At 48.2% G+C, this 22,472-nt stretch overlaps 8 protein-coding genes across 8 annotated transcripts in view; 4 read left to right on the forward strand and 4 right to left on the reverse strand.

Annotated features, from left to right (window-relative positions):
* Window positions 1–4,166: 4,166 nt before the first annotated feature.
* On the forward strand, window positions 4,167–4,631 carry PPTG_02938 (hypothetical protein; the record flags this gene model as incomplete). The annotated part of the gene is made up of 1 exon (XM_008894274.1): window positions 4,167–4,631. The coding sequence occupies one exon, from the start codon at window positions 4,167–4,169 to the stop codon at window positions 4,629–4,631; it is 465 nt and encodes a 154-aa protein (XP_008892522.1).
* Window positions 4,632–5,896: 1,265 nt separating this feature from the next.
* PPTG_02939 (hypothetical protein) lies at window positions 5,897–9,111 on the reverse strand (the record flags this gene model as incomplete). The annotated part of the gene is made up of 2 exons (XM_008894275.1): window positions 5,897–6,173; window positions 6,241–9,111. The coding sequence occupies 2 exons, from the start codon at window positions 9,109–9,111 to the stop codon at window positions 5,979–5,981; spliced, it is 3,066 nt and encodes a 1,021-aa protein (XP_008892523.1). The 3' UTR covers window positions 5,897–5,978.
* A 2,681-nt stretch (window positions 9,112–11,792) lies between these two features.
* Window positions 11,793–13,153, forward strand: PPTG_02940 (hypothetical protein). The gene has a single exon (XM_008894276.1). The coding sequence runs from the start codon at window positions 11,865–11,867 to the stop codon at window positions 13,062–13,064; it is 1,200 nt and encodes a 399-aa protein (XP_008892524.1). The 5' UTR covers window positions 11,793–11,864; the 3' UTR covers window positions 13,065–13,153.
* PPTG_02941 (hypothetical protein) lies at window positions 13,083–14,860 on the reverse strand. Its single transcript, XM_008894277.1, has one exon. The coding sequence runs from the start codon at window positions 14,611–14,613 to the stop codon at window positions 13,183–13,185; it is 1,431 nt and encodes a 476-aa protein (XP_008892525.1). The 5' UTR covers window positions 14,614–14,860; the 3' UTR covers window positions 13,083–13,182.
* Window positions 14,861–15,574: 714 nt separating this feature from the next.
* On the forward strand, window positions 15,575–17,434 carry PPTG_02942 (hypothetical protein). Its single transcript, XM_008894278.1, has 2 exons — window positions 15,575–16,294; window positions 16,374–17,434. The coding sequence occupies exons 1-2, from the start codon at window positions 15,587–15,589 to the stop codon at window positions 17,094–17,096; spliced, it is 1,431 nt and encodes a 476-aa protein (XP_008892526.1). The 5' UTR covers window positions 15,575–15,586; the 3' UTR covers window positions 17,097–17,434.
* PPTG_02943 (hypothetical protein) lies at window positions 17,085–17,957 on the reverse strand. Its single transcript, XM_008894279.1, has one exon. The coding sequence runs from the start codon at window positions 17,935–17,937 to the stop codon at window positions 17,158–17,160; it is 780 nt and encodes a 259-aa protein (XP_008892527.1). The 5' UTR covers window positions 17,938–17,957; the 3' UTR covers window positions 17,085–17,157.
* Window positions 17,958–18,090: 133 nt separating this feature from the next.
* PPTG_02944 (hypothetical protein) lies at window positions 18,091–21,424 on the forward strand (the record flags this gene model as incomplete). The annotated part of the gene is made up of 7 exons (XM_008894280.1): window positions 18,091–18,138; window positions 18,206–18,242; window positions 18,324–18,391; window positions 18,456–18,824; window positions 18,883–19,089; window positions 19,154–19,255; window positions 19,318–21,424. 7 exons carry the CDS (start codon window positions 18,091–18,093, stop codon window positions 21,388–21,390), a joined length of 2,904 nt encoding a protein of 967 aa, XP_008892528.1. The 3' UTR covers window positions 21,391–21,424.
* Window positions 21,425–21,557: 133 nt separating this feature from the next.
* PPTG_21000 (hypothetical protein) overlaps window positions 21,558–22,472 on the reverse strand; it is a gene marked incomplete at both ends in the record, with an annotated part of 5,455 nt that continues 4,540 nt past the window's right edge. The window contains one exon of the mRNA XM_008894433.1: window positions 21,558–22,465. Within this exon, the coding sequence (XP_008892681.1) occupies window positions 21,558–22,465 (908 nt within the window). The remainder of the gene's footprint in view (window positions 22,466–22,472) is intronic.

Raw genomic sequence — 22,472 nt, forward strand, 5'->3', positions numbered from 1 at the left:
TAATACTAAATCATCGCTGAATGTGTTTCGTTTGTTGCTCGTTTCCTGGCTATAGGATTGGGCAAAATTTAAAGGGGCCACCTCGTCTTCGCCTTTCACGTAGGGCCGCACTGCATCCGGCCTTTCAGCACTTACGCCGCGTAAAAGGCGCCCGTTCAATGCGCTTTTCAGCATTGACAATGCTTAACCATCCGATATTAGCACACATGCAATTGACCACTCGTGAACGAACTACCAAAAGCTCAGCAAGATCCTTGAGGCGAAAGCCATTTTGAGTACACGACTATACTGTACACCTAAGCCTCCATTATTCATTTTCGTGGCTGTCGTTAGTATCACTTGTCCACTCACTTTCTACTAAAGCCGCGAACTTAAGTGCTGTTTCACCTTTGGGGTTAAGCCAATAGTAGCTTTTACTTTCGAATCGGTAAGTACGGTTCAAACTGCTTACGTTCGATTCACTTCAATACTCACAGTTCCATGTGAATCGAAAAACCTCGTGAATCGAGTTTCTTGGGTTAATTCGGTTCACTAAATTTGTCCTGAACTAAGGTTCACTTCAGGCTCCTTCAGGCCGTGAAGGAAACTGTTGTCAGCCAGGAAGGGTCGTCCGATAATCCGTCTAGTAAACTTGCAACTGCAAGTTTGCATGTTTACGGGACGCATTAAGGTTCGGTATAACAAATTACTCTCTGAGACAGATTTTATTTGACTGATATCACTACTTTCATAGTGAAGATCCCGAAGCTGGTACATCGTTCGGCATATCTAACTTCAGCCCCAAGTGTATGCAGCCAAGTGTTGAGAATGCACACGCCCCAGCACAGCACGAACAGCAACCAACTCTCAACAGAACGCCCTGCATGTACTGAACAGTAGCGTTGACGTAGAAACATACTGCTACCATTGGGCGACATGCATAGCCGCAGCGTATGGTCGGCCACCCCCGTTGCCACTGCGAATGATACCCTACTGAGAATATCAAGAATAAACCATCGAGTGCGTTTGCCGTGCTTATTGGATTTATAATAGCACCCCAACAGCTCGGCGTTGAGAACCGCTGCATTCTTATCAATGATGATCGCGTAGCTGCGTAGGACATGCTCAAATAACAAAAACTCTCACATATAGGTGATAACCTGTAAGTAGGGATGCATTACTCGGCATTCAATACCACATGACATACGGACTCGCATCCAGCCACGCGGGTACTCTAAATTTCCACTCAAACTAATTTTCTTGGAACTCATCAAATTTACTTGACATTAAGGACAGTCCGACCAAGGCTAAGCAAAATGCAAACTAGTGGTCTAATACTTGAAAGGCATTTGGCGTCCTATATGACCATTAGCCGTCTCGGTTAACTCCATACTCAAAGCATATTCGCCCAATAACTGCGAGCACACCAGACCTGAAGCCATGTCTTCGAATTTACCTCCTGGAAAATACCATATAGGTAAAGACCGCAAGACTGTTTGTTAAGGGCATTATGGCGATCAAGTAAAAATACCGTTTGGGTTCATTAGACAATGTACTCGACGTTCTATAGTTCTGTTGCTGCTCAACTAAATCAACGCATGAGTCTCTAGGTCACCATAAGGCGAAAGCTGTACTACATGCTTTACTGGTACATGCGGTACATCAGTATAAAGCAACAGAAAGCGAGGTGCGTTATCTGAATTCATTAATATTTAACATATTTAATGTGCTCAGATTTCCCCCAAATTGGCATCTCGTCACCAGCAATCTCTTAATTGTAGAGACGATGGTTCTGGACATAATCCAAGATCATCTTGGCAAGATTCTGATCGTCACGAATGATTCCGTGTCCAATTGGTTCGTTGATTGTGTCCATGGTATAGTCATCCCACTTTTTCAACATCTTACGCTGATACTTGGTGTCTATCAGCATATTTTCCTAAGTTGCACTGGAGAAAGGTCCCCATAGCCATTTTCCATTTATTGTTGGAGCTCTTTCTTCGGCATCAGCTGTCTCGTCACTCCGAAGAGACCTTTTGCCCCAAGAGTGTTTGGCCAGTGATGGCCGAGTTAACACTGGGTGCGAAACATACCGATACCAGCACGAAAATGATGAAGTTAAGGCGCATGAGAGCTGTTCAAGAGGTTGTGGCCAGGACCGGCTGAGCTGTTAGGGATCGAGTCGCAAAGTGAGACAACGGAAGAGTAACTTACTGACCAAAACGTAATGTACTCACCATGACACCACAATTTAATGAACACTTGAATGAGTGGACAGTAGTTGGATACGGTATGCTCAATTTGTAATCCAGCAATTTAGGATTACGGACGCTTCATTTGCAAGCAGTGTCACGTGAATACAACTTCATGTTTTGATTCAAAAAGAGAAAGGAATAGTAGAAAAATGCCATCTGCTACAATTTTGACAGTGACGGCTCGTCGAATGCGCGCACAGCTGCAGCGCCTGCGGAACAGACGCAGAAGATTCGCTAATAAATACCGGCGTCATTCTTGCGGGTGTACACAAATAGCTATACAAGAAGAATAATCCAGCCTTTGTGTAGCCCTGTAATAGTTGAGTTATTCTCGCTGGAGAGGCATTCACAAAAGAAATAATTTAATGTACAGCACATCGCTTCTTCAGACAAACCACCAGGCACAAAATTTACACACACGATGTGCTCGTTTAGTGAAAATCGGTGGACTATGGACTCAGGCGATATTTGCGAATTAAAGTCTTGGGAGTTATCCCCGGCAACTTGTAGCGTAAGCCATCATCTAGAAGGCTACAAGTTCTGTTGCAGGCAGGGTGGCTTGTTTTTCTACAACGGCAATATAGAAATTTAAAAAGCGATCCAATGAAGCCAGGTTTTTGGCACATGTCGATAATACCATTAAGAGACAAGCTTTTCAAAGTCTCGTTAGTCGGCTCTCACGCATGCAATGAACATAATCTTACTATAGTAAACGAACCCTACACAATTTTTTCGACACGCGTCCTAAAGGTGCTCTAAATGTTCAAAACTCTCCTATATATAATTCTCTCAACAGGCCTGTGCAATTGCGCGGCTCAAAGCGGAGCTCATTGCTGGACTTTATTCGCGGGCCAGCTTCGAGGGCATCCCCCGCGGTTTGCTTTGGCTGCGCGCGTTCCACCCGCTCACTTTAGTCGGCATTGGTCACATCAAATCAAATTTGGAATTCTAAAAATCCTAAAAAGTCCAAAATTCTGATTAAAAAGAGTCCCAGTCTTCTTTCTCCGTAATATGCATTGCAATACATGGTTGGTCAATAAAATGACATTATTGTTTTTTTTACCGACCCACTTTTTGGGGGTAAGCTAATATTTTAGCGCCAGAAATGACAACCCGCCATCGTAAGTGTGTGGAAAAGATGCATTTTTTAATTTACGGAGAGGAGTATTTTTCAAATGTTTGTAAGGGTATCAATTTTACGAATTCATTCACTGACGAATAGCAAAACAATTGGTGTAAAGAGTATATGATTATAGTGAACTATACAAGGAAATTCGGATCCCTGGTAGACTCTAAAATAATATCACAGAACTAATTTCAGCTCCATATTCATTTGAAATACCTTTTTGAGACTTACCTCGGTTGTGGGTTTTTCTGTAGCCATACCAGTGTTTGGCCCTTAGTGCAGAGTCCCCGCAAAAGAATTCGCGTAGTGTACTGTGAGTTTTCGGTAGTGTACCGGATTCCATGCATTTCCAGCAATCACGGGATTCTTGCAACCAGCGTAATTACATTAGCATCAAATCTCACACAATAGCCAATCGTATCGCTCTGAACTATATTTTGTGTAAACACGTCCATATTATGAAATGTTTACATCTAAGATTACCCAATGAAACACTGTTAATAATCCTCTGCACACTTTTTTTCGCAAGTAAATTTTACAGATTCACTATAGACGGAGTTCTTAGCTTATATCGGTTGCAGGAAAAAAAGCATGGAATCCGGTACTTTACAGTTTTGCAGAGTGACGGCATCATCCGCGATGATGATGGGAGTTTTATGTCCCATCCATCAACACGGTATTATGCAGTATTCTATCTAAAAAAAAAACACATTTCTCTCAGTGAGGATACTTCCTGTCAACGGAGCTCTTTGTCATTCTTCGTTTTTCATCCATCAGCACACTTGCTTCTCCTCACTCTTCCTCGAATGAAGTTCATCACTCTTCTATCCGTTGTGGCCACCGTCGTCGCTACCGCCAGCGCCAGAAACTCCGTTAATCTGAAACCCGAGTATGACCCCGACTCACTTGATAGCGGAAATTTCGCCCATCTTCGCAAACCCATGTATGATCCTGAGTCACTCGACAGTAACAACATCTATGTCTGCCCTCGGAAATACCGTGTGAAGAAGAAGGACGGCGTTGTGGACGAGAAAAAGTGTTTAGTGCGCCTTGCGGGGTGCGTGAACGACCCCAAGATCACGGTGTCATCGCTTATCGACATATTCGCAGGGGCTAATAATTTTGAGGCCACCTCCACATTGATTCACAGTGGTAGTCTCAACGACTTTATGCTGGAGATCGTGCTACTGCCTGAGGGCATAACCATTAATGGACGTCCGGCCACGACAGATAAAGAAGTCCAAGAGTACCTGGATAATGCTTTGGCCTAATCCATCTCCTAGATCTCTGCCAGAAGAGACCTGTAGGTCGAGAACACCCGACGAGGAATGCTACTTCACAGCAAACAAAAAAAATGATAGAACCGAGCGAAAACCAAACCAACCTGCTTTGTTAGTGTGTTTTTATACTGGCAGTGCTTCGGTACGAAGTAAACATACAGCAACAGGGATTAATTCGTGTTTGTCTGGTGTGTATTATACACAATTTCATGCAATACAAGTTACTAGGGCTGGGATAGGATCTGACCCCTTTGTTCTCTAACTCTCTAGTAACTCGGATACACGCTCATGACTACACTGCAATGTGATAAGACGGAGGCGCCGGAAGATGCTGCAACAATCAAACTATCATTATTATCAGTCCTTTACGTGCTAACATTGTAGAAACTGCTTCAATTTACGCTAAGATGAGATATAAGACGAACGGCGTCGGTATTAATGGCATATATGGAGAGGAAGCAATAACGTATGCGCATTTTACTGAAGAGGCTCTACAGATCTTTGAATAATTAGAAACAATAATTCCCCCGGCCTAATGCATCTACTGCACCTGCTTCACAGCATCAGCATCTGCTCTGTATTCGCGAAGGAGCTACTTTCAAATCGATCAAATGACATGTAGCAGAATATTCCTTGAAAAGTTTCACGCTCACGTGCTTGCTTCGATCATAGTATGCTGAACAGAAAATATAAACCTGCAGACGTGAGAATTTACTTGGCAAAGCTGAGCTTCAAAAATTGCATTTAAAAATGCAATTTTTTGCATCTCAAGTGGGTCATGTAAAAACTTTCGTCAATTTTGAGGTACCGATCGGCTTCCGTAGTCAATTGTGTTCTGCGTCTTGACGTCAGCCATAAACTAAACCGCTCGCCTTGTCACAATTTCGCTTTGGTCGATATATCGGTAAGGACCATCGCGCACATTAAAAACAGATTAGCGCTTAGCGTGCTAGCATCTGTACTGATATACCGAAAAGGACCATCCCACCACATTATCGCCAGGTTATCGTTACTGACGTACTGGTATACTGGGACGTCCATCCAACCGAATTAATCCTGGTACGTAAAATGTGCTAGCAGCTATTAAAGCATTACAGTACTAGTCCGTTTCCTTGCGGTTGAAGCTACAAAATCAACGACGTGGATTTCAAGCTACCAGTAACAACGATTCAGTAGACGCACGTGCCATTTATGACATGTTGTCACTGACAACTTGTCATGGACTGCAGCATAATCTACAAAACAACTATGAAAATCAGTATTGGACTATAATAGTTTCTGTTTTCCCTTTTAAAATAGCGGACGTTCAAGCCTCCTTTGCTTTCTGCAAAAAGCAGTTCAGGTTGCCAGGCTTTTGTAGCGGAAGCTCGATTCTCCTGCATTTGGCACCACTGTGTGGTCTGTAACAGCCTCCGTGAACTCTTGGCCATTGAGCGACAATGTCACATGCACCTGCTCCTCGGCACTATGAGGGAGATCAGGAAGCACAAACGTTGCCGTATGAGCTACTTCGTCGATATCCACCGGTACCACCTAACCGAGCAAAATGTTATGTTAAAAACTCGCAAAAGTGACTAAAATTCAGCGACACAGAACGTACCAGCGAGACTTTTGACTCAGCAGCTTCCAGTCTTACACAAGCTGCGGTAGTAGCGACCACTTTCTCCACTGTCAACACCATTTTCGTGCCAGGTTCTGCTTCGTGAGGGGTAATCCCAGTTATCTCAGGGACCGCACAATACACGAAACTTAGAGCTGTATCCGTAAAGTGTTCACCATCTAACGATACAAAGACCTCAACTTCTTCTCGTGTACCAAGGATCATTCCCTCGGCCATTGCAGTAGCAGTAGCTGTGTCGTCAGGGAACGGCAAAGGTGGAGTACGGAACACCACACGTCGAGTGGTCGAGTTCGCTTTTTTACCTCCAGTAGATTCCTCTGGTCGAACGCAAATCGCAGGAAGTACGACGTTACTTTCTCTCCACTTGAGCTTCACAGCTGCGTCTTGAGTGTCGAAGTGGAAAAAGTCACCAGCCACAGACACTTGTGTACCTCCAGACACCATCCCGACGTTAGGGAACATACTCAGTAACTTTCCGGTGGTAAGTAAACCGAACACTTGAGTTGCTGTTGAGGCGCTTCTTCCTCCGAGTTGCAGCTGAGCTGGTAGAAACGTTCTCCCAGCGTTCATAGAGACCTGGATTCCGCATATAAACCCTGTCTTCGCGTATATCTTCCACCATTCCGAGGACAACCCCTGAGCTTTAGGATTAGTAGGAGATGTGCACTGCCACTCATTCAGACGTGGAATTGTACACGTCACGAAGTTTCCTTCCACTTTGTCTATACTAAGAGTAGCCGACGCAATTGCATTATTGGTTTCATCACTGGCATTAGATAGAGAGTGCACCATTGTCACCAAGAGCTTTGCTACTCCAAGTGGAAGGAGGTTTGACAATTCCAGTGTAATTTTCCGTGGCAGATCGTTAGTAAGGAACGAGTTGGGACTAACACGAACCAATTGAGCATCATGCGCCCAAATTATGTGAGGCTTTATTTGCTCTGGTTCCTCGTGTTTACCAGAGTGATTGTAGTTCTCTTCGTCGTCATCTTCATCATTTTGTCTCGCAAGCGTTGGATCCACACACACTGGTGTAAACATGAGGCCTCCATCGTAAGAAATCTCCAGTGTGAACGGCACAATACCCTCTCCGTTACTGGAAAGAGCAGGTAGAGTTAATCGAAGCAATCTACCAGTAACATCTGAAGAATCATGTCCAGTTTCTTCGTCAACGTTTATTGAAGATTCATCGAAAACTCCAACTGAAACTGAACTCTCAACATTATCCATTGGTACAAGTTGTCCACTGCTTCCATCAATACCACAGCGTACAAAACGGATAATCGGACGTCTACAGATCTCTGGAAGACTACCACATAGTGAAAATGTAAGCTCCTCCCCTCCGTCAAACCGAACGTCGAACACTGACACTGCAGCAACTTGTGGACGCTTAAACACTGTAAAAACTCTGCCGTTTGAAGTAAAATGTTTCCCGTTCATCGACACTTCGACAGCGTATTCTCCCGTCAACCGGAACTTTGGTACTTGACAAACCACCTCCCCTGTAACCTCACAGAATGTTCCAAGCGTGCCGCGTAGTAGTCGACCATCCGTCAATGGCACGAATCGCACTGTAACATTGTCACTAGACCAGAATCCACTGCCGCGTATCCGCAACTCGTATCCACCCGTGTACTCCCCACAAACTGGGACTATTCCGGAGATATAGGTCGGTGCAAAGACGAAGAGATTGCGATCTGTACACACCACTGGCCCGATATGAACGTGCTGTAACAATTCTACACATCGTGGCTCAAACTCGCAGGAATTGTTACCATGCCCCAACTTCCCGTAACTTCCGTTCCCCCACGTGTACAGTTGGTTTTCAGTTGTAATTCCGGCTGAATAACTGCCACCACCGAAAGCTTTTATCCACTTGATCGAACTATCACCTGGCACAGTACCAGGTAAAGCCTTCCCGCCTTTAATTTCAGTTTTCCCTCTTCCAGTCTTCCCACCGTGTCCAAGTTGACCAAACGTGTTAAGTCCCCATGAATGCATCTCACCATTGTTTGTTACCGCTAGAATATGTTCGGCTCCACATGCTAAATCGACGAAAGGTTCACCATCAGACCCTGTATCCAGTATCAAGTTGATTGTCTTCGAAGTAAAGGCCTTCTTGGAGACTGGCCTAAGTGAACTACCACCAAGCAGGTAAACGCTGCCGTCTGCTAGAAGTACCGCAGTGAAGCTATTGCCACAACAGGCAGACACAACGCGAGGTTTACCTAGAAAGAAACCAACGTATTTCGGCCACGCACCGATGCCATTAACCACAGTATTAACCTCTTTCGGAAGAGTCCTGAACACGTGCCCCAGCTGACCTTCGGTGTTCCGACCCCAAGTATACAGATCTCCATTATCCGTGACAGCAGCGGAGTGGTGTTTACCGCAAGATACTCGAGAGAAAAAGAGCTCTGAAGATGTTACGACCCGATGAGGGATACCCGTAGCAGTCGTATCATCCGATTCAGGCCCAGGTGTTGTGACACGGTACTTGTACACATTAGACACGCCATGCTGGTGACCGAGTTCACTACACTGCAATACTGCACCAGATCGACCCCAAGAGAATAGCTGACCGTCTAATGAGAGCGCAACGCTGTAGTTCTTCCCAACTGCGACATGGTGGACCTTAACATCTTTCAATCCTTCCTCCACCAACTGACTCTCCAAGTAGCTTTCTTTGCTGACGGCCCACTCAAGTTCCCACGCGTCCACCAACGCCACAAATCGATCATAACCGCCGCAGATTTCTCGTACCTTGCGTCCCAAGAGACTGTTCACGACTGTGATCTTCCCGTCAGTCTGCTCGCCGCAAGCGTACAAAATCCCCAAGCTGCCTTCCATCTTCCAGAGCTACAGCGACCCTCAGTATATCCTTGAACAACTTTGAGCGAGTCCACATTCGGAGGTAGTTACATGGAACTAATAAAAGAGCGGTCTATTCATCCACAAAAGGTTTAGAGCACTTCACAATTCTACATGAAAATAGGTATTCAACAACAGGTTTATGTAAAAGTATTATGGTGAGTATTACAGTAATACTCATCGGGAATTGCGCAAAAAAATTACGGTAAAACTAAGCGTAAGCATGTAGTTATAAGTAGTACCATGTAAAGTACCAAAAACTAGTACTTCGAAGTAAAGCGCAAGTGAATCGTATAAGCTTAACAGGATTTGTAGAGAATACGGGCTTCACTTACGTCATCCATATTTGATTGACGTTGGCGGCTGTAGGAATTACCAAGTCCAACGTCTTTTTCATCTGATAAGTTGTATCAGATGAAAAAAGACGTTGGACTTGGCAATATTACACTTGATACATGAGCTGCGCGTGACGCCAAACGATGCACCTCAGTGGCATCTCTTTCCGCCGTCACAATGAATTTTCACATGCACATGTAAATTGCTGGAGCGCAAGTAAGATCCTCGTACTACGCCTAATTTTTTCGCAATCATGCAATTAGCCCGTCATCGATTGTTCAAAAACGATGTTATCTGAGAATCTTCACTGTCGTCCATCGTCTCTTCATTTTTCATGGCATACAAAGTTGTAATAATCGAATCGTGTTTTATCATCGAAGAACCTTTCTCGGTGAACCGGACACACTGGAATTTCACTCGCACACACGAAGCTCCACACAGCACACGAACATGCGCGTCGTCTTCACACTGGCCTGGTTCGTTGTCGCGGTCCTTGTGAGTGCCGTGAGCTTCTCGAGCGCTGAAGGTGTAACGATCGACAATGCCCGTGACACTGCCAACATCATTCAACGTCTTAGGGGGAGCCAGAAGCTGCAAAATGAAGAGAGGGTGGTAATAATACCACCCTTTGCCGCCTATTATTACCATCTACATTCGACTCCGGCTGCCTTGGCGCAATCATCGAAAATACTACACGCAGTCGAGAAACATGAGTCACTTCCGAAGGGTGCGAATCGCCTTCTAGCAGTGATCGGTCTTGGCATGGTAACTGGCGTGGTAATTGGTAGTGTCAAATTTGGTGAGCTACTGTCTAAATCCTTTGATGAGTCGGCATGATGCGACCTAATGAAGTTTTAACGAAGAGCCAATGTATTAGATCATAGTTTTAAAAGCTAATCGAGTCCGCAACAAATTATCGATTTCAACTTATCAACTAATGCACTACACGTACATCTCCATATGCACGGTAGTGGTTCTTCCCTTAAATCACTGCCTTGGTAGTGTTTGAATATTAATCCACATAGAATTGCGGTTCCCTTTCAGCAAGTAAGGGTTTACTTGTGTATTAAACAATGGAATGCAATTGTATTTACCGTGGCGATCGCCAGGTTGCAACTAACATGTAATGGGTACTTACACGCCATCCCCGGCTCGACGTTAGATTGAGTCTCAGCATCGCAAGTGCGGAAACACAACATCTGATATGTCTGCTTCTTCGCAGTGTCCGAATTTCTGTAAACCCTCGTCATCACGTTGCAGATAATTATGGTAAAGATTTACAATAAAAGCTTTCGCTGCGAAGTTGATCACTAGATTTCTAAATGGCGAGGGTCATATTTTGCTCTCCTCTTCAGCAATGTCGTTTACCTTTCTGTCGATTTCATTTCTTTCACGGAGGAATGACGCCGGTAACCTTGCTTAATTATCTCAACAACTACTGCTTGCTGAAGTCGAACTACAAGGTATCCTGAATATTTTGGAATTTAATTATTTTGTACTTTACCAATACAGAACGGGTGGTACCGTTGGAAACCGCACAGTACATCTACTGCAGTCTTACATTGAAATGTGCTAGCTAACAGAAACCGATTCATAGCGTTGGCCAAGAGATGGAATAGTCGAGTCGATCTATGAGACAGCTTTAATTCTTCGAAGTGCTTTGTATCAGCTTGATAAATAGCGCAGCACCTAATTCCAAGGAAGATAGAAACGAGATAAAGCCAGCAACTGTCCCGTATTACGAGAAAGTGGAGTTCCGCTCGAAGTAGCATCGTGATACCAACGCCAAGAAACATTGAGGATGCGTTCACCCACATTTCAACCTGGTTTTTCGATCTCTGAAAATATGGCCAAGTGCTAGTTTAGTATTAAAATACTTGTTCATAACATTTTTAACATTAAAATAATTCTAGCAGTACTTTTCGATTTTGCACTTTGGTGAGGTTGTCAATTCATCGCCACTATCCAATAGATACTCGGCAAGCATCAAACCTCTCCATCTCCCGGTTCAGCCGTCTCTGTAGACGGTTAACTATGCGTTAGCGTCGGTATACTTAATGGTAGTATCTTGAGCGATCCTACTACTTCATGCCGCTCACGATAGAAAGGAGGGGCAGGAAGAAGTGCATGTTTAAACTTGATGGTACTCGTTCAAAGGCAAATACTGAAATCTGTATAAGGTTAATACACAAAGTAAGTGAATTCGACACCTAGCTATCAGGAGTAAAATAATAAAAAGAATTCAGCAGAAAACATAGAACAAATTCATGTAATCGCAAGGTGCTGTACTGTATTCCCTTCAGTTTTTTTTTTTTTTTTGGTCATCTCTGACTCCTATATTTTATCAGCCAATCACATTCGAGTAGTCAGTCCGCCCTTTAGACTACACTGCATCAATGCTGCTCCCAACGTTGCTGCTGCTCTCGGCCGCTTGTGCGTGGGCACGTCCTGCTGCATGCAACATCGACGGTGTCCAGATCGATCATGGCAGTGCCAAGTATTTAGTGGGCCGTGCACATCGTCCCGGTAGCATCTTCGCCCGGTGTCTGTTTGGAGCCACGACCTGTTTCGAAGACCGTGGACTGGTGGACGCGCCGCAGTGGATCAATAGCCGGGAAGTGGACTGCTTTGAAGCCACGGAACGCCGTCGCCTGGGTGTAGCCATCATCCTAGAGGAGGATATCTGGCCGGATCATATTGTTTGGTACCGTATCAACGGCTCCTTCTCCGACTACGAACTCGAGGTCATCAACACGGCCGTGGAGCTCTACAGTAAGGCGGACGTGAACGTGACACTAGAGGAATGCGACCCAATATCGAAATGCAAAGGTAAATACGTCAGTATTGAGCAGAACGAGGACGCGTGCTATGGGATGGTCGGATACGTGAACGACGGCAAGCCACAGATCATGAACCTGGGCGAGAGCTGCTTCGCCGGCGGTCCGGGCAACGTCGTCCACGAGATCGGACACGCCATGGGGCTGTACCATGAACACACGCATCCAGATAGAGAGGTTATTGTACTGACAGACCAAAATCTACCTGTCTCGGCTGAAAACTACGCCAAAAAGACGAGTAAGGAGGCGACGCTCAAGCCGTACGACCCCAAGTCCATCATGCACTACGGTCGTACAGCTGGTCTCTGTTTCCCAAAGGCGCAGTACCCGCTTAAGGCCTTTTGTGACGTGGAAACCGTTAAGAACTGCATCCAACCGGTAGCGCAACACTGCAATTCGAGTCGAGATTCGGAGATAGGAACACGTGCGGTACTCAGTGCCGGTGATATCTACACTCTCCGTGCACTCTACGGCTCCAAGGACAACGCGAAGGTGCGTGATGTCAAGATTCCTACACTAAAGTCGTCGACTGCTGGCAGTGTCGGCGCCCCAGATTCACTCTCGGACATGGTCAAACATACGTCCAGGCCAAAGAAAAGTACAACGACCGAAGCGCGGTCTTTAGACCAGCAGTCGTCGGGCTATAAGCCCGGGGATGTTCATCCCGAGAAAGAGGGAGATGAGGCTGAGGTGCTGGAGTGGTATGAGAATCTGGAGAATACCGTCGAGATCCAGAAGAAGAAGTCGAGGTCAAGCTAGAGTTGAACCGTACAGGTTGATTGTTCATACGCATTGTTCACAAATATATTAGCTGTTTGAGTCTCGTTCAAAGGCTAAGGCGTCTAGAGTAATAGCAGGTCCTGGCTGCTCATATCTTTTACAGGTCGAGGAACTTGTAGTGGGCGCACTGGTCGTACGAGTCGACGGCAGATTCGTACGTGACGCCGTCCTCAGTACTGAAACCAGACGTGATCCACGTACCGATGACCTGGTCCTGACCTTGCAGGAGGTAAGTGTTGCCGGTGCTGGGCTCTGTGGTGCCAAAATATTCACAGGCCTTTACGTAGAAGCCGTTGATGCACGAAGAGTTGCCCTTGAGACGGTTGTTGGTGTCCACGACGCCGTCACGGACCGTGTTCATCATCTCGCAGTCGCCGTCCGAGTCACCGGACGAGTAAATAGGGGGCGCACCCTGGTGGATCGGCTCCAAGATGCTGGTGATGATCTCTGCCTTGCCAGGGCCCCACGTGATGGGGTAATTGTCCACCAATTCACCGGTGAATCGGCCGGCGTCGTCCGTCTTGAAGCGCACGCCGAACACGTTGTCGTTCGGCACCATGTTGCCCAGGCCGAACAGGTTGCCCGCCTCAGCGGCGTACAGTTGAGGAGAGGCGCTGATGATGTACACGTCCACTCCAGCGGCACGTAGCGCGCGCATAGTCGACTCCTGTCCGTTAAAGAAGCGCAGACCCTTAGTGTACGAGCCTTCGACCGCCAGGTCACCCGTCGACGTGTAGGTAGGCTCCTCGAGCGCCTGACCCAGGTTCCAGCGGATACTAGAGCGAATGAGCGTCTTGATCTCGTCTTCCGTCATGCCGACAAGCAAGTGAGGGAACACCGTCATAGCGATGGTCTGGGAGCAGTCTGAGTGATCGTCGCCGCCGTCCATGACCTCAAGTCCGTACAGTAGGAAGCCCATCTTGGCGCGGAAGTTCTGGTATTCAGTCGTCTCCTTAATCTCGTCCAGCGTGACGTTCGAGGCCTGAACGTTGCTGGTTAAGTTGTACGTTGGAGCAACGTACGCCTCGTACAGCACCTTGTAGTCCTTGGCGGTCTCAGCCAGAACCGTGGCCAGCGTCACGTCCGTGCCGTTCACGTCCTGGCCGAGCACCGAGTTGGTGCCGTTAACCAGGCAAATGTCGCTGCTGCTGGCGTTGTAGCCCAGCGAGAAGATGGACTCAAAGTTCTCCGGTGTGAAGCGGAAGTTGAGGTTGTCCACCTGGTAGAACACCGACGTGTAAGAGATGTCGCCGAACATGCACGTGTTGTCCCAGTCGAAGACCGCGTATGCCTCACCGTCGCCACGGACGGCGCTCACGTTGGCCAAGAGGTTGCCTACCACCTCGTTGTTGTAGTCCGGAGCCTCAGCGGCGAGGAAGAAGTTGGAGGCCTTGGCGCTAGCAGCCAGGACAGCCGCAGATAGCGCAGCAGCAGCGAAGACGCGGACCATAATTGATGATGACGGGGAGGTGGAGAACTTTCCTGTCCGTGTCGGGGCGAGTTTGAGAATGAAAGGCCAAGAAGCCATCTCCGCCAGCGACCAGCGAGCATCGACTGATGTTCCCCATGTGGGATCGACGGACAGGATGTGGTGAAGCTACGCTCAGCTTGTCAGTGCACTCGCTGTTCAGCAATTCGATGCACGAGAGGCTTGAATCGTTGCTAACGTTGAAGGGCTGCACTTTGGGGGACAAAGCATCCGCGATTTCCCTCTTTTAACACACGCAACACTGGTTTCTGTGCGGTAGGTGGCCTCAAACACGGCGCATTTTCCGCATGGTTTGCCAACACGCAACGTCTCACTTCGCTAGCCGCGCACGAGTCTGGATACCCTGAACGGTAACGTACTGCTCCACCTAGAATTTCCAGGTCTTAGCCATTTACTGCAGAGCAAGCTGCATGTACAAGCAATTCAACACATACTGCGCTTTGAAGCAATGCTATTCATATATACGCAGGCGGAACGAAGAACTTGTCCCGCGTTGATGCGCTAGTGAGCCGGTGAACCGGATACTTTTAGAGTCAGAAGATGCTCCCAATAGTGCGCTCACTTAAAATTTTAAAAGAAAAAAAAATCCAAAAGAGAAGAAAACAACCCGAAAAAAGGAAAAAAGGCCCGGGGAAAAGCGATCTACTGAAGCGGTCAAGATTCGAGTCTTCATGCAGAATCTGAAGTGATCCATTCTGCACCGGATAGCACCGGCTCAGCCGCTGAGTCAGCGGTACTGCACAGCACCAAACCTGTTGAGACCACGTTCCCCGTTATTGCCACAGGTTGTTCATTGCTCCGCAATTCTTTATTCCATTGATGACGAAGCGAAAACAAAGGTGATCTAAGAACGAGGAAATCTCGAATGCACCGTCCTGTTGCTCGTTTCTCTTGTGAGGTGGCGCCTACAACATGGTGTTGGCGGCCCGGTTGTCGGTGTACGTATACTCTTTCATTTCGTAACAATTTTCAGTATAAGAATTCGAAATACATTGCACCTGTTCAAAACGATATGGATACAGAATATCCACTTGATCTCCTCACTCGTAGCAAACTTTTGCACTGCCACACATTGTTGTCGACCATGTTGCGGCTGCTGCGTCCTCGCGCCCACCTCTCTCTGCGCCGCCACACGCGCTGCATCTCCTCCAGCTTCGACGTTCGCCCGCATGAGCTCAGCGCGTCTGGGCAACCGGGTCGCGTACTGTTTGGTGCTAAAGTTGCGGCAACACAGCTGGGTGCTTTAAGTCGCGCCAGTGGCATGCGTAAGGTGCTGCTGGTGCGCGACCGCGACGCTGCCGCCGCCTCGCGCACTCAATACGCCGAGTTCTTGTTGATGCAAGCGGGCGTGCCGTGCTTCCAATACACGTTGGAGCGCGACTGCGCTACACTCCAAGGTGTAGAGCACGCGGCTGCCACGGCGCAGCGCGTAGGCGCCGACGGCGTCGTGGCTTTTGGTGGCGGCAACGCAATGGACACGGCGCGTGCAGTGGCAGTTGTCCTGGCCAATGGAGGCAGCGCCGCCGACTTCGTGGCTGTCAGGGGCGACGACGAGGAGGAGGTGCTTAAGTTGCAGCAAGATAAACTGGACATCACGCCGCTGCTGCTGGTACCGACCATCGCTGGGTCTGGCGCTGAAGTGGCTAAGAGCTCTCTGCTGCTGGAAGAAGATGCCGAGACTAAGTTGCTCTTTGCGCCCGGGAAAGAGATCGTACCCGAGGTGAGGGTACAAGTTTTAGTCAATTCTGTAACGGTCTGACGTGATCATCTGATGACGAACTTGTTGATGTTGTGGCAAGGCGGTGATCATTGATCCCACTTTGATGTTAACGGTGCCATTGCGTCCGACAGTGCAGGGCGCGTTGACAGCCTTGGGTCAGTGTCTCGAGAGCTACTTGCTGGGCTGTGCGGATGACACGACGACCAAGCTGGCACTCGAAGGATTGGAAGCTGTGGCGGGTGCTCTCGCTGCCCCGCTGAAAGAAGGCAAGCTGGATCTCAAGGGCGCTGTGCTGCGTGAACAGTTCGCTATCGGCAGTTTATTATCGGGGATTGCAGCCAACTCGTCGGGCACGGGAGCGGCGCAGGCGTTGGCTGTGTCCATGGGCGGCATCTCAGACTTGCCGCACGCGCAGGTAGCGACCGCGTTTCTGCCGTTCGTGTTCGATCGCTATGCGGAGCTGGCGAGTGAGAACGAGGGCGATCCATTCTTTGACGAGCTGCGTGAGAAGCTGGAGGACGCGGCCGACCGACTGACGGCTGCGAGCGGCTTCCAGGGCGCCAATGTGGCTGCATGGCTGCGTTATGTCGTCACGCGGTTTGATTTGCCCACAGCATCGACACTTGAATTGGAGGAAAGTCTGTTGAATGGGCTGGTGGATCGCGCCGCTCAGTACCAGGACGAGTCGATGCAAGTCTCCCGCAGCGACGACATCGGAGCTATCATGGAGAAGGACGACTTACGTGCGATTATCGATGCTGCTGTACTGGTGGTGGAGCCAACAAAGGAGGACGAGAAGTGATCTCTGAAATTTTAGACTTCATAATGAATGCAGTCTCCGTGTCTTACTAACTTCTTGACTCTCATGGAATCGGGATGTTGGGACTGGATCGCCAGCCTGTGTAGCGACCAATGCGGCTGTAACTTCGTGCTTTGTCGACATCGCGGCATTGCTTGATCATCCCAACAACTAGCAGCACTAGCATTGCAGCCAGATACGCCCACCACGCTCCTGGCACGGAATAAATCCAAGGCTCTCTGCCTCTCATAACGTATGAATGGAAGCGATTAATGTCGTCACTACGTGGATACTTGCCAGCGAAATAGCCGATACCCCACACTGCTGTTATTGAGCCCACGAGACTGCTAGCAACTATGGCAAACGGACGTACTAGCAGCCACGCGAGCATTCCACCCAACACCACAACTGCCCCGTTAAGTACAGCGCTAGATTCACCCGGCAGCATACGATACGGAAGTGATGAAGTGAACGCGTAGGCCAGTATAGACCCCACCAAAAACACGCCTAACGGGAAGAATGCCAGCGCCACGCAACCTCCAGCAGCTCCCATAACAACGAAGCCGATCCATGAAGCTGCGAGTACCCACGTCTTCAATCCGAAAGTGTTCTCAAACGCCACTGAGACTAACAATCCAATGACGAGAAATCCAGAAAGGAAAATCATCAACCGCAGCAGTCGAAAGCCATAGAGACACACGACAAGCCCCGAGAAGATCGCAAACTCAGCAACGACACCTGGTTCGATGTGGAGATGATCAGGAAAATAACCCCGAGGTCGAGTATGCCCACACACATGTAGCACACACAGCGCGAGAATTAAAGCGATAGCGTTGAGACGCATGTTTTCTTCTCGTCAAAGTGGATGCTTTTCAGTAAAACGAGAAAAGTAGGAAAAGTGGGACGAGGATCAGCATCACATCCATCGGAGTGCCTATAGTAATAGCTGAGGCGAAGGGGTGTATAATTATTCTAGACCAGTCCGGGAAGTGCTTGCATGGCGGCGAGCGTCGTGGATCGAGGGTCTAAAGGTGTCGCTGTGCAGGTGAGAACAAACAAAGGGTGAGCATAGTTCTTTATTTTATTAATGTACTTGATTTGGTACATTCTAGATGCATGCGTACATTGGTTCACCATCCGCAACACCAGGTACGTTGGCTCTGGCATTCGAGGTCGTCTACAATGATAGGTAAAAAATAATGGTAACTGTTTTTTTTTTCTTTTCTACAGTAGACAACTCTGCACTGCGGGTGAAAGACGGCAAGCGAATCGAAATTGCGAATGACTCGACAGGCGAGGTATAGTATTCCTTTGTCAGGAATCCAAACACTGGTAAATGATAACCTATTTTCTGTCAAGCAGACTTTGGCGCTACAACTGGATCATGTCTATCAGGAGGCAACGGAAGCAGATGTAGTAGAAAGGTCGATGCGATCTCTCGTTGCTGCGTGTGTGGAAGGTGTGAACGTCTCCGTGCTCGCAGTTGGTTCTGCTAAAGCACAGAAGAGCCGAGTGCTGTTTTCGCCCATGCTGGACCAAAGCTTAGCTGTAGCAATCTTCCAGACTCTGTTCGACACACTTCAAAACAAAATCGTGGCGCTGAATAATAACACCGGTGGGTCAGTAGTGAAAAATAGTGGTATTTCCAGCGCCAGGAAGAATCAAACTCTCTCCTCCGCGACTTTTTCGCTGTGTGTGTCGTTCGCTGAGCTGTTTGAAGAATCAATTACGGTATGTACGAAGCGTTCTTGCTTGTTTGGTGTAGTTCATAAAAAATGTTCGAGGTTAGGATCTCTTAGTACCAAGAGACAGCAGACAAGATCTATTCATCGAGGACGACCCAGCACTGGGAAAGATCGTCAAGAACTTGACCCAATCAGCACCCCTAACGTCTATCGGAAGCTTCCGCCAACTATTAGACGCTGGCCTCAGTGTCAGACGCAGTACCAACGGTCAGTACGGCAATTTATCCGAGTTTACCGGTGCCGTCTTACGGGTAAGTGTACACTTTGTTGAGTGTGGGTCCTGTAGATTTCCTAACTGCTATGGTTCAATCACAGATCTCCGTCAAGCAGACGTTTAGTTTCCTGGAAGCGCCAACGCAAGAGCTTCACTCGCTCTTCGACATTGCGGACTTACCAGCTACTGATCGTCTCACACGCGTACGTAGTATGCAGTTTTCCCAATTTTTTTTATAGCTAAACAAATGCATTTGATTTTTTAGTCCGGTACAGCAGTACGATTGTCGGAGGGGCCATTGTTGAACAAGTCCTTATTCGCACTGCAGGACGTAGTTGAGAGTTTAAGTAGAAGCACGGACGAAGGTCCCGTTCATTATCAAGGTTCACAGCTCACAACTCTGCTTCAAGATGCGCTAGGAGGTAATTGCCTCACCTTCGTGTTACTGTGTTTGAGTCCTGGCGATATGAAAGGATCAACCGCTACACTGCAGCTTGGTAAACTGCTGTCTCGGGTGTGCACGTTTCCTGTTGTAAACAACGACATGCTTCGAGGTCTGCGGCGCCGTCAGTTCACGATGCAAAAACACCCAACGGTTGTTACAGGAGATCTGGTAGACTACGAGCGCCGACTTCACGACTTGGAGGGGAAGTTGGCTCAAAACGGACTGGAACGTCGAATGTTGCGTGAAGATAAAGACGCACTTACAGCGCAGTTAGGGGAGCTACGCGTTAAGTATCGCGAGCTGTTCGACAACGAGTTATCTCTCCGTACTGAGTTGCTGGCCTGCGAACAGGACAAGTTGGCATTAAGTAAAGCGTTCGTAGCTTTCCAGTTGGAGCGCGATACTCAACTACAGCAGCTTGACAGTGACAAATTCGAGGCTGAAACTCGACTTATTAAGGCTGAACAACTCGTCGTTGAGATCCAGCAAGACGACGCCACCAAAGCGGAACAGATCCAGGATTTGTGTGCTAAAATGAACGAACTGGTAGCTGACAAGACTCGACTAGGTGTAGAGCTATCCATGCTGCAGAAAGCAGTAAAATCTGCGGAGAATTCTCGTGATGCTGAAGCCAAGCAGAATCAGCAGCTCAGTCTGGAGTTGATCGTCGCAGTCAATCAGAAGCAGAAGTTCCAGAGTGAAATGGAGACGCTTGCTACGCAATTACGCACTCGTCAGTCTCAACTTGATGAGCAGCAGGGTGAATGCACAAAACTTCGGTCAGATAATGAAGAACTGCGACGCGAAGCCACGGAATTCGAGGCAAAGCTTGAAAGTATACGCAAAGATCTGGTACGTCGCGAATTGGAGCTGGAACGGGTAGAATTGGCGGCCAAGAAGGAGCAACTTGAGACGCAGCAGGCAGGACGAGACGCTGATAATATTCGCGAACGTACAGTTAACCAACTGAGTGACGAGCTGGAGATTCAGCGATCGGCGTTTGCAGCGGATAAACGTTCGCTGGAAGTTCAACTGGAGCGTGTACAGCACGAGTTGGTTCGTGAGAATCGCGAGAAACAACTTGCTAGTGCAGCTTTGAAGTCCAAGAACGAGGAGAATGAAGAGCTTGTGCTGGCTTTGGAGCGCGCACGTCATGACCTGCAAGCGCAACTTGAGACTTTCCGGTTAAAACTCGCGCTCCTGCATCAATCAGGGAATGACACTGAGGCCGGTACAGGCATTCAAGCTCTGCGAGAACTGCTAGCGTCGTACCAAGTGCGGGAAAAAGAACTTCGCTACGAACTTGACAGTACACGAAATGCTAGTTGGCGTTTGACGCGACGTCTTCGAGAATCTGCTGAGCCACAAAATGGCGAGGAAACGCATGCTGTAGATGAAATGGAGCGACTTCGTGAGCGTCTTGATGCTGCAGAACAGCAACTAGCAGTCGAGATGCAGCAGCGATCGGAACAAGCACTTGCACTTGCAGGGCTTGAGGCCCAAAACGCGAACCTACTACGTGAGCAGAAGGAGAGACAGCAACACGAACAAACCGTACCAACTAAAGACAACGACACTGGGGTCCGTGAAGTGCACGCAGAACTCGCTCGCCAGCTTGAAGAAGTTCGACGCCTCACTCTCCAGCAAACAACGCATGCCACGCAACAGATAAGCTCCAACAACGCAGACCTCAGTGAGCTAGAAACGCTGCGTGCAGCCAAGACCCAACTCGAATCACGTTTGGCAAGTACCAAAGCGCACTGGATGACGTTGCTGGAACAAGTTGAGCGCCGCTGCGCTGAGTTACTCACCAAAAACGTGATGCTCACAGAGGACAACGACAACCTTCGCAAACATCTCACCAAGATCATGAAGCGTACCAGACCAGATTAAATCAAAACAAAGAAACTACGTACTGAATTAACCACGAAAAACGAATGCGCCACTAAAATACTTACGGGTGGCGCTATAGCTTAGCTACCATCGCGTAGCTGTGTAGTATCAACGCAACAGCGTTGGATAAAGCCTTGGACGATAACATGACGACACCATGTTGACGTCTACGGATGAATGTTGTTGCTACGTAGCTGGAACGAGTCATATTGCCGCGTCCCCCAGGCGTTGTAGCTCTTACGTATCAGCTGGTCCACACGGTGTCGGATATCTCGTCGCGAAAGACCGACACATAAACGCGTCCGTAAACTGGTAATTACACGCGCCAATTTAGCACCGTGGAAACAAGGGAATGGGGAATGCTGGCCTGTTGTTTGCAGCAGTGCAGCGATCTCTGAGTGATATTTCTGAAGCACCACAAAGCCCTCGTACAAACAGTTGCGGAAATGCTTGTAGCCATGTGATCCCAAACCTCCCATTACGTCAACCATCTCCTTCGTAAGTTTGAACGGGGCGTCTTCAACACTGAACATGCCTCCAGGAGCGATGCCTAGGATGAAGCCGAAGTCGATGTGAATCACGCGGCCCTCTGAACTGAGCAAGATGTTGCCATTGTGACGGTCCTTAAGCAGCAGAACGTAGCTCACGATGGAGTACGCAGCCATGCTTTCAATAAACCGACGCTGCGCAGCGATAAACTCCGAGCTCAACGTGTCGCTGCCGTACACACTGCGAAAGTAGTCAGCCAAATTCCCTCCTGGGAACGTCTTCTTGAGGTGGTCCAGCGAGCAAGCGTCTGTAATTGTCTCCAGTAGGCCGATATTAGCTCCAGTGGCGACGATACGGTAAGTGCGCAGCCACAAGTGTGGCGCCTCAAACTCGAAAATGGACTTGAGCTTGTGGATAAGCTGCATCGTGAACACTTCTTGTCTCAAGTCGTCGTTAGTCTTAACGATCACCGAGAAGAGGTCCCATCCAGGCAGTTTCCCCATCGGTGACTCGCTCTGGATACGGGCTTTGCGCTCCTCCCAACTCTCGCCAAATATCTTGCTGTCATACACAAAGTTCTCGACACCTAGACG

This window comes from Phytophthora parasitica (assembly GCF_000247585.1).
Source record: "Phytophthora parasitica INRA-310 unplaced genomic scaffold supercont2.2, whole genome shotgun sequence".
In the NCBI taxonomy this organism is placed as follows: Eukaryota; Oomycota; class Peronosporomycetes; order Peronosporales; family Peronosporaceae; genus Phytophthora; species Phytophthora nicotianae.

Coding starts and splice junctions, on each gene's coding strand:
- PPTG_02940 (XM_008894276.1), top strand. CDS start 11,865: ATGCTGCTCCCAACGTTGCTGCTGCTCTCGGCCGCTTGTGCGTGGGCA.
- PPTG_02941 (XM_008894277.1), bottom strand. CDS start 14,613: ATGGCTTCTTGGCCTTTCATTCTCAAACTCGCCCCGACACGGACAGGA.
- PPTG_02942 (XM_008894278.1), top strand. CDS start 15,587: ATGGATACAGAATATCCACTTGATCTCCTCACTCGTAGCAAACTTTTG. Junction 16,295..16,373: donor GGAAAGAGATCGTACCCGAG/GTGAGGGTACAA, acceptor TGTTGTGGCAAG/GCGGTGATCATTGATCCCAC.
- PPTG_02943 (XM_008894279.1), bottom strand. CDS start 17,937: ATGCGTCTCAACGCTATCGCTTTAATTCTCGCGCTGTGTGTGCTACAT.